Source organism: Leucopleurus acutus (assembly GCF_964270905.1).
Source record: "Leucopleurus acutus genome assembly, chromosome: 19".
Lineage (NCBI taxonomy): Eukaryota > Metazoa > Chordata > Mammalia > Artiodactyla > Delphinidae > Leucopleurus > Leucopleurus acutus.
In genome coordinates, this window is record NC_139161.1 from 14,545,523 (window position 1) to 14,561,554 (window position 16,032).

Consider the following 16,032-nt stretch of genomic DNA (forward strand, 5'->3'; position numbering starts at 1 on the left):
AACTCAAGCACTGCTGGTTGAGAATTACGAAGACGCTAGTGGATTTTGCAAAATTTTTGAATTTAAAAAGACCTTAAAGACCATCTACCCTAAACTCTTTGATTTGCCAACTGTTAATCTCCCTTTCAGCTCTCCAGTTAGGCGTTGGATGGGAAACTCGGCTGTAAATTAGAAATGCCGGGGGTGTTTGCCGTAGCCTTCACTCCCTGAGATTCTGACTTTAATGGATCTGGGATGGGATCCGGACAAGAGAATTTTAAAAACTCCCCAGGTGAGAAGGCTGAGAATCACTGAGTTGGAACCACAAAGATGAAATGCACGTGTCCACAGGTATTGTATTGGTAAAAGGGGGCAAAAGGAGATGAGAGACCTGGTCCAGTTTCGACACTTTCTGTTTCCAGTTCTAACCAGTCAATTTAAAAAATTCTAATAAGCCAGTAGCAAAAAGACAAATACTGGATGATTCCTCCCATGTGAAGTACTTTGAGCAATCAAATTCATAGAGACAGAAAGTAGAATGCTGGTTATCAGGGGCTGGGGGGAAGGGGAATGGGGAGTTGTTTAACGGGTAGACTTTTAGTTTTGCAAAATGAAAATGAATTTCTGTTGTGAATTACACAATTGTTGTGTAATTCACAACAATGTGAATGTAGTTTTTTTTTTTTGTTTTTTGGTTTTTTTTTGCGGTACACGGGCCTCTCACTGTTGTGGCCTCTCCCGTTGCGGAGCACAGGCTCCGGACACGCAGGCCCAGCGGCCATGGCTCACGGGCCCAGCCGCTCCGCGGCATGTGGGATCTTTCCGGAATGGGGCACGAATCCGTGTCCCCTGCATCGGCAGGCGGACTCTCAACCACTGTGCCACCAGGGAAGCCCCACAACAATGTGAATGTAGTTATTATTGAACTGTGCGTATAAAGTGGTAAATTTTGTTACGAATATTTTACTGCAATTTAAATTTTTAAATTGAGGTATAATTGGCATAAAACATTAGTTTCAGGTATACAACATAATGATTTGATATTTGTATATATTGCGAAATGAGCATCACAGTAAGTCTAGTTAATATCCATCAGCATACATAGTTATAAAAATTTTTTTCTTGTGATGAAAACTTTTAAGATCTAGTCTCTTAGCAACTTTCAAATATGCAGTACAGTGTTAACTACAGTCACCATGTTGTATATTACATCTGAATGCATAATTTCAAATGTTTAAAAATTATTTTCTAGTGAAAAAATCTTCCCCAAGGTTAAGATTAGTGAGATTTGCAGAAGAGAGGGTTCAACAGGCAGAGCTCCAGTAATCCTAGACCCCTTGGAATAATGTTTTTCTGATGCCATGTAATCTTTCAAATTTAACCTGAAATGATCAATCTGAATTCCTCCCATCATTATTGCTGAAACACATATGGTGAGTTTTGTCCTTTTATACACATTTGAGAGGACTTACACTTTGCCCTTGCTTCACAAGTCCTCAGAATTACAGGACCTGGGCTTCTGGGATAAGCAAAAATGATACGGCTTTGTGACTTCTTTAATTCAGGCCCCCGCAAAGCTGAGAAACATTTTGAGTGATACCAGTATTAGGGTGACCAGTTCGTGCCAGTTTGCATGAGACTTTCTCAATTTCAGTGCCAAAAGTCCCATGTTTTAGGAACCTCTCTGCTCAATGCAAACTGGGACAATTGGTCCTCCTACTAGTAGTCCCAAATCTTAGGGAACAACAACAACAACAACAAAAAAAACGGGAAAGTAGAGGAAGGAAAAAGAAATGGAATAGAAAAAGAGGAAGAGAGAACACAATGGAAAAGGAGAAAGGAAGTATCAGTGGTGTATATGACTTTTGATGGCCCTCAGTCATTGCCGTGGATTTCTGACTTTTTTTTTTTTAGTATTAGGGGTTTTTTAAAATTAAATTAAATTTATTTTTTTATACAGCAGGTTCTCATTAGTCATTAATTTTATACACATCAGTGTATACATGTCAATCCCAATCGCCCAATTCAGCACACCACCATACCCCCCCCCCCCGCCCCTGCGGCTTTACCCCCTTGGTGTCCATATGTTTGTTCTCTACATCTGTGTCTCAACTTCTGCCCTGCAAACCAGTTCATCTGTACCATTTTTCTAGGTTCCACATACATTTGTTAATATATGATATTCGTTTTTCTCTTTCTGACTTACTTCACTCTGTATGACAGTCTCTAGATCCATCCACGTCTCAACAAATGACTCATTTTCGTTCCTTTTTATGGCTGAGTAATATTCCATTGTATATATGTACCACATCTTCTTTATCCATTCGTCTGTTGATGGGCATTTAGGTTGCTTCCATGACCTGGCTATTGTAAATAGTGCTGCAATGAACATTGGGGTGCATGTGTCTTTTTGAATTATGTTTTTCTCTGGGTATATGCCCAGTAGTGGGATTGCGGTATCATATGGTAATTCTATTTTTAGTTTTTTAAGGACCCTGCATACTGTTCTCCATAGTGGCTGTATCAATTTGCATTCTCACCAACAGTGCAAGAGGGTTCCCTTTTCTCCACAGCCTCTCCAGCATTTGTTTTTTGTAGATTTTCTGATGATGCCCATTCTAACAGGTGTGAGGTGATACCTCACTGTAGTCTTGATTTGCATTTCTCTAGTAATTAGTGATGTTGAGCAGCTTTTCATGTGCTTCTTGGCCATCTGTATGTCTTCTTTGGAGAAAGGTCTACTTAGGTCTTCTGCCCATTTTTGGATTGGGTTGTTTGTTTCTTTAATATTGAGCTGCATGAGCTGGTTATATATTTTGGAGATTAATCCTTTGTCTGCTGATTCATTTGCAAATATTTTCTCCCATTCTGAGGGTTGTCTTTTCGTCTTGTTTATGGTTTCCTTTGCTGTGCAAAGGCTTTGAAGTCTCATTAGGTCCCATTTGTTTATTTTTGTTTTTATTTCCATTCCTCTAGGAGGTGGATCAAAAAAGATCTTGCTGTGATTTATGTCAAAGAGTGTTCTTCCTATGTTTTCCTCTAAGAGTTTTATACTGTGTGGTCTTACATTTAGGTCTCGAATCCATTTTGAGTCTATTTTTGTGTATGGTGTTAAGGAATGTTCTAATTTCATTCTTTTACATGTAGCTGTCCAGTTTCCCCAGCACCACTTATTGAAGAGATTGTCTTTCCTCCATTGTATATCCTTGCCTCCTTTTCATAGATTAGTTGACCATAGGTGCATGGCTTTATTTCTGGGCTTTCTATCTTGTTCCATTGATCTATGTTTCTGTTTTTGTGCCAGTACCATATTGTCTTGATTACTGTAGATTTGTAGTATAGTCTGAAGTCAGGGAGTCTGATTCCTCCAGCTCCGTTTTTTTCCCTCAAGACTGCTTTGGCTATTCGGGGTCTTTTGTGTCTCCATACAAATTTTAGATTTTTTGTTCTAGTTCCATAAAAAATGCCATTGGTAATTTGATAGGGATTGCATTGAATCTGTAGATTACTTTGGGTACTATAGTCATTTTCACAATATTGATTCTTCCAGCCCAAGAACATGGTATATCTCTCCATCTGTTGGTATCATCTTTAATTTCTTTCATCAGTGTCTTATAGTTTTCTGCATACAGGTCTTTTGTCTCCCTAGGTAGGTTTATTCCTAGGTATTTTATTCGTTTTATTGCAGTGGTAAATGGGAATGTTTAATTAATTTCTCTTTCAGATTTTTCACCATTAGTGTATAGGAATGCAAGAGATTTCTGTGCATTAATTTTGTATCCTGCAACTTTACCAAATTCATTGATTAGCTCTAGTAGTTTTCTGGTGGCATCTTTAGGATTCTCTATGTATAGTATCATGTCATCTGCAGACAGTGACAGTTTTACTTCTTCTTTTCCAATTTGTATTCTTTTTATTTCTTTTTCTTCTCTGCCGTGGCTAGGACCTCCAAAACTATGTTGAATAATAGTGGTGAGAGTGGACATCCTTGTCTTGTTCTTGATCTTAGAGGAAGTGCATTCAGTTTTTTACCATTGAGGATGATGTTTGCTGTGGGTTTGTCATATATGGCCTTTATTATGTTGAGGTAGTTTCCCTCTGTGCTCACTTTCTGGAGAGTTTTTATCATAAATGGGTGTTGAATTTTTTCAAAAGCTTTTTCTGCATCTATTGAGATGATCATATGGTTTTTATTCTTCACTTTGTTAATATGGTGTATCACATTGATTGATTTGCGCATATTGAAGAATCCTTGCACCCCTGGGATAAAGCCCACTTGATCATGGTGTATGATCCTTTTAAAGTGTTGTTGGATTCTGTTTGCTAGTATTTTGTTGAGGATTTTTGCATCTATATTCATCAGTGATATTGGTCTGTAATTTTCTTTTTTTGTAGTATCTTTGTCTGGTTTTGGTAGCAGGGTGATGGTGGCCTCATAGAAAGAGTTTGGGAGTGTTCCTTCCTCTGAAATTTTTTGGAAGAGTTTGAGAAGGATGGGTGTTAGCTCTTCTCTAAATGTTTGATAGAATTCACCCGTGAAGCCATCTGGTCCTGGACTTTTGTTTGTTGGAAGATTTTTAATCACAGTTTCAATTTCATTACTTGTGATTGGTCTGTTCATATTTTCTATTTCTTCCTGGTTCAGTCTTGGAAGGTTATACCTTTCTAAGAATTTGTCCATTTCTTCCAGGTTATCCATTTTGTTGGCATAGAGTTGCTTGTAGTAGTCTCTTAGGATGCTTTGTATTTCTGCTGTGTCTGTTGTAACTTCTCCTTTTTCATTTCTAATTTTATTGATCTGAGTCCTCTCCCTCTTTTTCTTGATGAGTCTGGCTAATGGTTTGTCAATTTTGTATATCTTCTCAAAGAACCAGCTTTTAGTTTTATTGATCTTTGCTATTGTTTTCTTTGTTTCTATTTCATTTATTTCTGCTCTGATCTTTATGATTTCTTTCCTTCTGCTAACTTCGGGTTTTGTTTATTCTCTCTCTAGTTCCTTTAGGTGTAAGGTTAGATTGTTTATTTGAGATTTTTCTTGTTTCTTGAGGTAGGCTTGTATAGCTATAAACTTCCCTCTTAGAACTGCTTTTGCTGCATGCCATAGGTTTTGGATCGTCGTGTTCTTATTGTCATTTGTCTCTAGGTATTTTTTGATTTCCTCTTTGATTTCTTCAGTGATCTCTTGGTTATTTAGTAACGTATTGTTTAGCCTCCATGTGTTTGTGCTTTTTATGTTTTTTTCCCTGTAGTTCATTTCTAATCTCATAGCATTGTAGTCAGAAAAGATGCTTGATGGGCTTCCCTGGTGACACAGTGGTTAAGAATCCTCCTGCCAATGCAGGGGACACGGGTTTGAGCCCTGGTCCGGGAAGATCCCACATGCCGCGGAGCAACTAAGCCCGTGCGCCACAACTACTGAGCCTGCGATCTAGAGCCTGAGAGCCACAACTACTGAGCCTTCGTGCCGCAACTACTGAAGCCCATGCGCCTAGAGCCCATGCTCTGCAACAAGAGAAGCCACTGCAATGAGAAGCCCACACACCACAACAAAGAGTAGCCCCCGCTCGCCGCAACTAGAGAAGGGCTCTGTGCAGCAACAAAGACCCAAGGCAGCCAAAAGTAAATAAATAAAATAAATAAATTTATTTTAAAAAAAGAAAAGAAAAGATGCTTGATATGATTTCAATTTTCTTAAATTTACTGAGGCTTGATTTGTGATCTATCCTGGAGAATGTTCCGTGCGCACTTGAGAAGAAAGTGTAATCTGCTATTTTTGGATGGAATGTCCTATAAATATCAATTAAATCTATCTGGTCTATTGTGTCATTTAAAGCTTCCGTTTCCTTATTTATTTTCATTTTGGATGATCTGTCCATTGGTGTAAGTGAGGTGTTAAAGTCCCCCACTATTATTGTGTTACTGTCGATTTCCTCTTTTATAGCTGTTAGCAGTTACCTTATGTATTGAGATGCTCCTATGTTGGGTGCATATATATTTATAATTGTTATATCTTCTTCTTGGATTGATCCCTTGATCATTATGTAGTGTCCTTCCTTGTCTCTTGTAACATTCTTTATTTTAAAATCTATTTTATCTGATATGAGTATTGCTACTCCATCTTTCTTTTGATTTCCATTTGCATGGAATATCTTTTTCCATCCCCTCACTTTCAGTCTGTATGTGTCCCTAGGTCTGAAGTGGGTCTCTTGTAGACAGCATATGGATGGGTCATGTTTTTGTATCCATTCAGCAAGCCTGTGTCTTTTGGTTGGAGCATTTAATCCATTCACGTTTAAGGTAATTATTGATATGTGTGTTCCTGTTACCATTTTCTTAATTGCTTTGGATTTGTTTTTGTAGGCCCTTTTCTTCTCTTGTGTTTCCCACTTAGAGAAGTTCCTTTAGCATTTGTTGTAGAGCTGGTTTGGTGGTGCTGAATTCTCTTAGCTTTTGCTTGTCTGTTAAGCTTTTGATTTCTCCATCGAATCTGAATGAGATCCTTGCCGGGTAAAGTTATCTTGGTTGTAGGTTCTCCCCTTTCATCACTTTAAGTATATCATGCCACTCCCTTTTGGCTTGTAGAGTTTCTGCTGAGAAATCAGCTGTTAACCTTATGGGAGTTCCCTTGTATGTTATTTGTCGTTTTTCCCTTCCTGCTTTCAATAATTTTTCTTTGTTTTAAATTTTTGCCAATTTGATTACTGTGTGTCTCGGCGTGTTTCTCCTTGGGTTTATACTGTATGGGACTCTCTGCGCTTCCTGGACTTGGGTGGCTATTTCCTTTCCCATGTTAGGGAAGTTTTCGACTATAATCTCTTCAAGTGTTTTCTCTGGTCCTTTCTCTCTCTCTTCTCCTTCTGGGACCACTATAATGCAAACGTTGTTGTGTTTAATGTTGTTCCAGAGGTCTCTTGGGCTGTCTTCATTTCTTTTCATTCTTTTTTCTTTATTCTGTTCCACAGCACTGAATTCCACCATTCTGTCTTCCAGGTCACTTATCCGTTCTTCTGCCTCAGTTATTCTGCTATTGACTCCTTCTAATGTAGTTTTCATTTCAGTTATTGTATTGTTCATCTCTGTTTCTTTCTAGGTCTTTGTTAAACATTTCTTGCATCTTCTCAATCTTTGCCTCCATTGTTTTTCTGAGGTCCTGGATCATCTTCACTATCATTATTCTGAATTCTTTTTCTGGAAGGTTGCCTATCTCCACTTTAGTTGTTTTTCTGGGGTTTTATCTTGTTCCTTCATCTGGTACATAGCCCTCTGCCTTTTCATCTTGTCTATCTTTCTGTGAATGTGGTTTTTGTTCCATAGGCTGCAGGATTGTAGCTCTTCTTGCTTCTGCTGTCTGCCCTCTCGTGGATGAGGCTATCTAAGAAGCTTATGTAAGTGTCCTGATGGGAGGGACTGGTGGTGGGTAGAGCTCAGATTTCTGTCTCTTGCTTTCAGTTTATTATGGGTGTGATTACCACCAGCATTATATAGTAAAAACTAATACTTGTAAATACATGTATATGACACTATGCTAGTGTTTTTACTAGTACTATGTCATTTCTTTCCAAATATAATTTTGTAATAGATAAATACTGTTATTATCATCCCTATAGTAAGAAGCTTCACTGAAGATTTTTGTTTTCTCAGGTCTAAAAGAAAGTCACCTTGACTTTCCTAAGAGGTTAAATTTTGGAGTATTAAAGGTTGCTCTCTTCACCTGGAGATAATCAGGGTAGCTGCAGTTAAGTGTGAGCTGGTTACTCTATTTTCAGAAAAGGAGTATGATCAAAACCTTTTAGGGGGTGGGGCCCCCAGGAGACACTAAAGGCAGCTACCCTTAGAAGGGTGAGCAGTGGCCAGCTGTATTATTCTGGAAAAAAGATGTAACGAGATCCTTTGTGCTTTAAGAATTGACTAGGAGGGGCCACCTGACCCCTGGTTGTGTGGATCCCTGGGGAGAGAAAGGAAGCAGAGGTTCCAAATCTACGAGGGCAAGGGCCTACCCAAATCTGAGAAGCCTTGGAGGACAGCTAATCCAAAGTATCCAGCTCTAAGAACTGTAACCCTGGAAATCCATGCAAGGCATCACCGAAGCCGGACCAAGCCCTGGGAAGCCGATTGTCCTCCCTGGAAAATCCTCGGCAGCCCACCCGGGAACCTGGATTTGTAGAACTGCAAGGTTTGATGGACTGTGTAGGACGCTGTCAACAGTGACACCCTGTGGCAGTGAGAGGCAAAGGCAGGAGCAGGCTAAGCCTCCAGGGTCTCCAAGGTGGACCAAGAAGTCCGAATGACCCCCTTCCTCCCTCCTGTTTAGGATTCACTGTTCCACAGAGCACTGGGGCCATGAGGTGGGGTTTGCAGATATGAGACAGCTACAGACCTGATGCAGCTGATCCCAAGACACTGAAACGACTGAAGATTCCCAGATGAGGCAACTCCATACTCTTCTTTCTAACTTATTTCCCCAAGTGCTCAATTCAGAAAAGTGAATAATTTCTATTACTCACATGATGAGAGAGCAGTGGCTAGTATATTTAGTAGAAAAATTGAAGCAGAGAAGGTCATTTTGGAGGGCTGCTGTTTTGCAAAATCAAATGGGGTATTTCCAAGCTCCCCCCGGGGAAGCCTTCCTTGATCCTGAGTTAGGTGTTCTCCTAAGGGCCTGTGCTTCCCCATTCATAGCATTTAAGGTGCAATTGTGCTTTCCTGTTGACGTGCTCTAACTTGTAGCAGCAGGGACAGTATTTTGTTCACCATTGTATCCCTGCTGCTTTGTATGTGTTGAAACCAAAGGATTATTTTATAGCTAATCCATAACCCAGACTCAGGAAAGGTCTGGCAAGAATGAGACGGTTTTTTCACTTTGATGCCTGATGCTGTGTTCTTTCTATGTGGTGTCTTCAATTTGGAAGGCTGTGGACCTGTATCTGGAAGTCTGGACTTTAGTTTTGAAGGCCAGTCAGAAAGGCTGCTTCCTGAACTAATGCACCACCTGCCCTGGGCTGTTTGGTTATGCTACCAACTTGATATTCTTTTCATAGAGATTGTTCTCAAAGTGCAACTATGTGACTTAATAAAAACTTTCAGCAGTGACACAGAAGAGAAATACTTTCAGAGGTCATAAAATCACTTTTACTTTTTATCATTTCCAACATTTCAGTGACCCATACATGACTGATTTTGGAGAAGAGACCTGGTTTTACAATCCTTCATGTCTTCTCTAGGGGGTGAATATAATCTTTCCAAAGAACAGAGAAGGAAGCTCAATCATATAGTGAACATTGTCACAGGAGGAGTCCTCCTGAAGCTTAAAGGGAAGTGTGCAGACATATAAAAATATATACTTCTTTATGTAAAAGGAGAATAAACATTGGAACTCTAACCTAAGAGCTTGTACAGGTAAAAAAAAATTAATATGTTTAATGTGAACTCACAGATGATTTACTCTATAATGGATTATGAAAAGGAATTCAGAGATGTTTGGAGCTCAATTTCATGGAAGAACTCTACCTTCCATTTCAGGGACAGAACACTGGGCTAGGAAAGCTGCATGTATGACCCAGTGTGGAATTGCTTATGATTTGTATACTCCTCTATGGCACACAATAGATGGTTAGTGAGTTGAAGCCTAACCAGACACTGAGCCTTAATGATGCCATCAAGCTCAGCTCTGGGAGCCAGCATTCCAGAGCCCCAGGCTAGGGGAGCACAGGAATGTGTAGGCGGGAATCGGGTTCTGATTCCTAGCCCTCTGTTTGGTATTGACTCCCTTCAAACTCCAGTCCCCAGACTAAGAAATTGGTTCCCACTTAGTCATGAGGAAACCATGAGAAATGAGTTGTATTTCAGAGATATTTCTGGCTATCTCTTCAGTCTGATGTTTGGGAGCAAAGGGCAGTGGGAATGGGGGTGACAAGGCACAGGCAGGATCTTCTTTTCTGAATCTGAGAGTGGACTGGTAAATCACACAGCAAGGAGCAAGAGGCCCTCTCACCAGTTAACACTGAGACTGAATTCCTACTCAGAGGAGTGGAGCTTGTGGGTGGATTGGATCCACAGGACATGAGGGCCTGTTTCAGGACACAAAGGATAATGTCTCTTCCTTTCTCTTCTACTCCCTCTTCCCTCTCTCAGGAAACCCCAGTAGTAGAGGGTGCCTTCAACCAAATAGCTGTTTCTAACTAACAGTTCTGTGCGATGTGCTTTTCTGCTTGTTGAACAGCAAACTGGCTTTCCTCCTCTTTGTTCTTCTCCTTCTGCCTATAGGGCAAGTTCCTCCTCTCTATCTTGCAGGGCCGATAGTTGAAATACAGTGCTATGATGATTACGCCCACTCCAAGGATGACAATAATAATGACGAAGATGGTGGAACTGACTCCTTCATCCAGTCCTGCCCAAGCACAGAAGACAGAGAATTGGGAGTGATCGAGGGCAGGAGAATCGCCCCACCCCAGTCCACAAGGCCCATTTGTCAGTCTCACCCTCCCCAGCCCACCGAAATCTTTCCTCTTTCCATGTTTGTTTAAGAATCCCAGCCCCTGGGGGATTTCCATACTGGGCCTGGCAGCAGGGGAGCTGCAGTCACCTTGAACAATGACAGCAATGTCTTTGCTGACAGAGCCCAGCGGTTAGTGGCTGTGCAGCAGTAGGTTCTAGAGTGGCCCTGGGTTGCCTTCTGTGGCACTTCAAGGTCAAAGATCGTTCCATTCCAGGTACACGACAAGATTGGTGTCGGGTTTCCCTTTGGGACACAGGCAAGCATCTGCTCCATCCCTTCCCACCAGGTCTGATTGCCAGGGCAACCAGATTCCTCTAATCGTGGCTTGTCTGGAAAAACAGGTCCCCAGAGGGGCCAGCTCAGGGCGCCACATTCCCTTGTCTCCATCATGCTCGGCTCCCTGTCCCTCCCCTAATCCAGACGCTGTGTCTCCTCCACCCAATAGCTTTCTTTCCCAAGGGGAGGACCATCAGTTCCCTGCTTTGAGCTACTCTTTTTCCTCCTTGGACGAGACTGAGATGCAGCACAGGGCATTTTAATGGATTAAGACTAAATGATCTGAACTGCTTGATCAGTGATGGCCCTGGGGTCCCTGCTTCCCATCTTTGCTTCTCAGTGAGTGAGAACATGGGTAGGGGTGAACCCAGAGACAACGATTTTTCTACTTTTCAAAATTCAAGTTTTTATGAGGAAATTTCCCTCCTCAGCATAGGCTCCAACTATCGATTCCTATGTTCTCAGCCTTTGGCCCTCAACTAATACTGCCTGATCACTTTAACCACTTTTTCTTTTCTCTTCCTGGTTTCCCCCTAGGGTTCTCCCTACTCACTTTCCTAGGGGTAAGGTAAGCTTGAAGAGCTTTAATTTTATTTTCTCCTTTTTTTTTTTAAATGAGAAAAATGTGGCAACTCTAATAATGAAGCTGCTGGCCAAGATCTCTGGAAATGGAACACTAATCATCCTTGTTTTGACAAGAAAGATCAGGCTTCTACTCACATAAGACATGGAGTTGGATCACAGTGGTTTTGCTCAACCGCTGACCCTGAACCTCCAAAGAGGCCTCACAGGAGAAATTTTGGCCATCATCTTCCTCCCTGGCGGTAAGTAAAAGCCAGGCAGGCTCCCCAGGGGCAGGGAGATCTGGGGCTCCCTGAAGCAGACAAGTAGGGCTGGGTGATGTTAATACATGCCCTGAGCAGGTCACGTTAATTTCTGTCGCTGCCAATGGGTATAATTCTTCTATCTCCAGGATTGGCGGAGGGAAGCCTATAAAGAAAGGAAAAAGAGAATGAAACATATTTCTCAAAACTTACAGCCACTTCTGTACTCTTGCTGCTGGTGGCACCCCTCGGGCAGGCGGAGAGCAGGGGAAAGGCTCTGGATACCGTTACTGCTTCTGTGCTGACTGGCGGGAGCGACGACGAGATGCTGTGGGAATTTGCGAGCTTCTCTTGTAACAAGTGCCGCATGCACATATCTGGCTATGCCTCTGCTGCAAGGATAGCGAGATGTCTTTTCATCTTACACATTTCCTCCTCACTTCAAATCATTGTTCCTAGGAATAAGTTCAAGCATTCAGAATCACTCTGTAAGTACGATGGCCTAAGGAAACAGGGTGAAGGCTAGATAGAACTACTGCCTCAGCGCATCCCTGCGCTTAGAGAAAGATGAAAACTAACGTTCACTTTGGAGTATACCTAGCAAAGATTAGTAGGGAAATTTGCAGTTGAATCACCAAGCCTTTACTATGGACATTTTCAATGGCAGAGAACTGTCAAGGGAAGGGAAGAGGCAGGTCACTTACTATAGACATGCACTGGCTCTCTTGTTTTGTGTTCCATTGGACCCAGAGATACAAGGCAAGACAGTTCCTGATCACCAGTCTCCATGGCCCGAACACTGGCATTGGCCCATACTGTGTCTCCCTCCCAGGAGAGGAAGGGCCTAAGCTCCTGGTCTCCCAGGAACATGCGGATCATTACCTCTTCAGCTGGGAACACCCTAGCCACCTCACAGCTCGTGGTCTCTGCCATCCCAGCTTCCAGAAGTGAAGAGACCCAGATTTGGGGGCTCTGAGAGAATTCTGCCAAGAAATGAGGAAAAGGAAAGAAAGGAGAAAAGCCATGATAAATCACACGTCATATAGGACCCCACAATGTAGGGAGTGGGGCTAGAAGCTCTCTGTCCCCCACAGTGAGTTTAAAACTCAAGTCAAGGTGGAGCTCAATTACCCTTACACCCTCATCCTAAACACTATGGGAAATGAGGGCCAAAGGCCAAGGTAAGCTGAGGAAACTGAGCCCCAGGATTCCTTCCACACCTGGGCTCTGACTCACCAAAGATTCGGAGCACCTTGAGGGCTGAGCTGCTGCAAAAGAGCCCTCCACCATGTGAACTCAGGCCCAGTTCTGCATGGCAGGAGAAATTGCACCTGTCATCCTCCCTTTGGGCTTTGACACTGATGGTGACCTCAGCTCTTTGGGAGGCCACAGCCAAGCTCCTAAAATTCTTTCTATGTAGTTCTTGGTTATCCTGGAGAAGGGTAAGGGTGAGGTTTTCCAGGGCTGTGACAATGGGCACGTGGCATGTCACTGTAAAGGCGTCATCCACAGCCACCCATTCAGGCTGCAGCTCCATGATCACTTGCGCTGGTGGCTCTTTAAGACAGAAAGGTGGGCTTGATGAGAGAAAGATACTCAACTCTCCAGAAAGAACTAGTATAGGACAGGAAGCCTGTGACAGAAGGTGACCACTACTCTTAAACCATCTGATGAACAGTGTCAGCTTTCTGCCCTAGATGAGATGAGTTAGCCTTCTTCGTCCCATCAAAGGTGGCTAAAGCCAAGAAATGTTAACTGGTGAGGGGCCCCCTGCTTTGATAGTTGCTGCCATTCTGGAGAGCTTTTCTCTCTTACCAGAGGTGCTTCAGAGGCACGAGCAACTTCTGAGGAGCTTCTTACCGTCACACGAAAACGACACCCTAGCTAACCAAGCTCTGACACCCCAGAGATCACACTTATTCTTATGGATACATCTTTGCCAAAGCTATTTGCCCAGCTGAGAGAGGCTCCTCGCCCATTCCCATCACTTCAAAACCTAACCATTTGCAGGAATGAAGCTCAAGAGCCTCCTTTTCTGTGGAGACTCCTCCAGCTACCCCAGCCTACAAAGACCCCGCTTTCCCTAATCCCTGTTTATTCTAAAAATTTGTGACAAATAATTCAACAATGATTTTATACTTTTTTGATAACTTATAAATTAGCATCATTAGCAAATGCCTCCTGTATTTGAACATATTCTCAAAAGCACAGATGTCTGGATGCGCTCTATGGTCTGCTCCTAATTTAAAGGCCTACACCAAAGGGAAAGAGAAATATTTGGCTCTAGAATCCCTACAGTAGGACAGAAATCTTTATTAAGGGCCACAATTCTCTCCCCTAAAATAAGTCTCTTTCTAATTATTCCCTAAAGAAGCACAGTCATGTTCCCCCACTCTTCCCTTCCTCCCCAGCCCTCAGCCCCACTCACGGTACACAGTGACACCAAGGCTTATGTCCTTTTGGATCCCTGCACAAGAGAAGAAGCACTGCAGGATGGAATTCTGTGTGACATCTTCCAGGAGAAACTCCTTCCACTGAGGCCCTCTGCCCACCTGGCTTTTCTTTAATAAGGTCTCAATTCCACTGGGTCCCAGGTCTGGACAGGTGGTGCTGCAGTTGACCATTAGGGACTGCCCATACTTTACAAGGGCCTGATGTGGCCAAACAGAAACCTCAAATAGGTCTTCTGCAGCCCCTGAAAAGGTCAACCACATATGCCAAAGACTCTGGTGAGGACCACAAGACCCAAGAAAGAAAATACAGAGCCTATTCTATCTAGTTACAGGTTAGAGAATAGGAAACCTACCCTGAATAAAAAGGTACAGGGGACAAACAAGAAAAAGACCCTTAAGGAACAAGTTAGAATCCTGACTCTACCACCATTCCCTCCTCATCATCTTTCTTGGGATCTCGATTTCTCTAATAGTGTCACCATGGAAACTATGGCGTTGCTAAAAATCATGCCCAGGAAACCATTCTCTTCCTAAACTTCCAGAAATCTTGGAAACTTCCAGAATTGGCTGCTGAGGGCCCTCATGGGGTAAGTAGACCCCTGAAAAAAAAAGAGCTTTGTTACTTATACCTCAAAGCAGTGTTTCTCAAATTATGGTCTAAGAATTGCCTTCACCAGAATTATGCTGGAATGCTTGTAGATTGCAGATTCCAGCTCCACCTCAGACTGAATGATTAAGAATTTGTGAAGGCAGGACCTGGAAATACTCAAGGGAACAAAACAAGCACTCCTGGTGACCTTTGTGCACACCAAATTATGGGAACCACTGGTATAAACGTGACTCCCAGGGTCACTCATTTCCATGGAACTTTTCACCTCTTCTTCTCAAAGTAAGACTATTCCATTTTGCTTTGGTGCTAAGGCAACAGATGTTTTTGGATGCTTAAGAGTTTAGTCTGTTAGGGAACTCTTCTCAGGAACAGTGAGAGAGACATCAGGTAAGTTTTAAATGTCTGATATAGGTGAGGGGCACAGTGTCCCGAAAACTTCCCTTACCGGTCCCCTTTAGCTATTCCATGTCCACCATCTACTTCATCTCCCAAATACTAGTCCCTTCTGGGAATACACAACTCTTGCAGCAATGTTACCCACTAAGGCTCCAGTTCCTTTCTTGCCATCTGCAGAACTCGCTCTTCACAACTGCACTATGGGCCCTGTCCTATCGAGATCCTATTGTAGCTCATCGTGACATAAAAGATGGCAACAAAGAAGTAAAAATATTCCCGAGAGCAGAATAGGACAGTCCAGGGGCAGCAGGGAGCCAAGCAGAGAAGGTACATTTCTTAGAGAGGGTTTTTTCTGATGGTCTATTATCCTGTCCCTTAATGTGGGTTTTCCCAGTTACAAGCCGGAAACACCTAGGATTCTGTGTCCTAGATCCAAGAAATAGGACTCTCTCCCAAGGGTCCAGATGAGTGAATACTAAAGTGTCACCCCACTCAGGATTTCCTATCCTCTTTCTCATTGACCTGTGCCCTGGCACATACTAGCTAAAGAAACTTTCCCAAATAGCCTCACCTGGGCAAGGAATCAGGGCCAGCAGGGCCCAGACACCAAACAGTAGCATTTCCATCCTTATGAGAAGGGCCAAAAGCTGGAGAGGAAGAAAGGAGACAGCAATGCTGGAGAAAGTGACAAAAAAAGAGAAAAAGGATATAGGAAATTCTTTCTTTGATACTGTTCAAAGTTAGCTCCTTCCCTAAAAGCTTGCATGGTCTGGAGAAATTGTAGCAAGAGTATCAGTGGTATGGAGGTACGAAAAGAAATTCTTGCATCTATTTCAGTTTGGTTTATGTGCATAGCAAAAAGACATAGGAAAATATGAGAAATAATGAAGGGGATATGAAATTAAGTGAGATTCCTATATAAGCTTGTATTGCACTTACCTGTTTACATGTTTGCCTCTGTTTGAGTCAATAGAAGATGGCTGTTAGCATAGACATATG

General features: G+C 42.4%; 1 protein-coding gene across 1 annotated transcript; it reads right to left on the reverse strand.

Moving 5' to 3' along the window:
• Window positions 1-10,157: 10,157 nt before the first annotated feature.
• On the reverse strand, window positions 10,158-15,659 carry LOC309975602 (intercellular adhesion molecule 1-like; the record flags this gene model as incomplete). The annotated part of the gene is given in 8 exon segments (XM_082860779.1): window positions 10,158-10,366; window positions 10,562-10,606; window positions 10,609-10,803; window positions 11,471-11,740; window positions 12,279-12,557; window positions 12,811-13,131; window positions 14,003-14,269; window positions 15,605-15,659. Coding segments are annotated over 8 exon segments (1,641 nt in total).
• Between the last annotated feature and the right edge of the window lie 373 nt (window positions 15,660-16,032).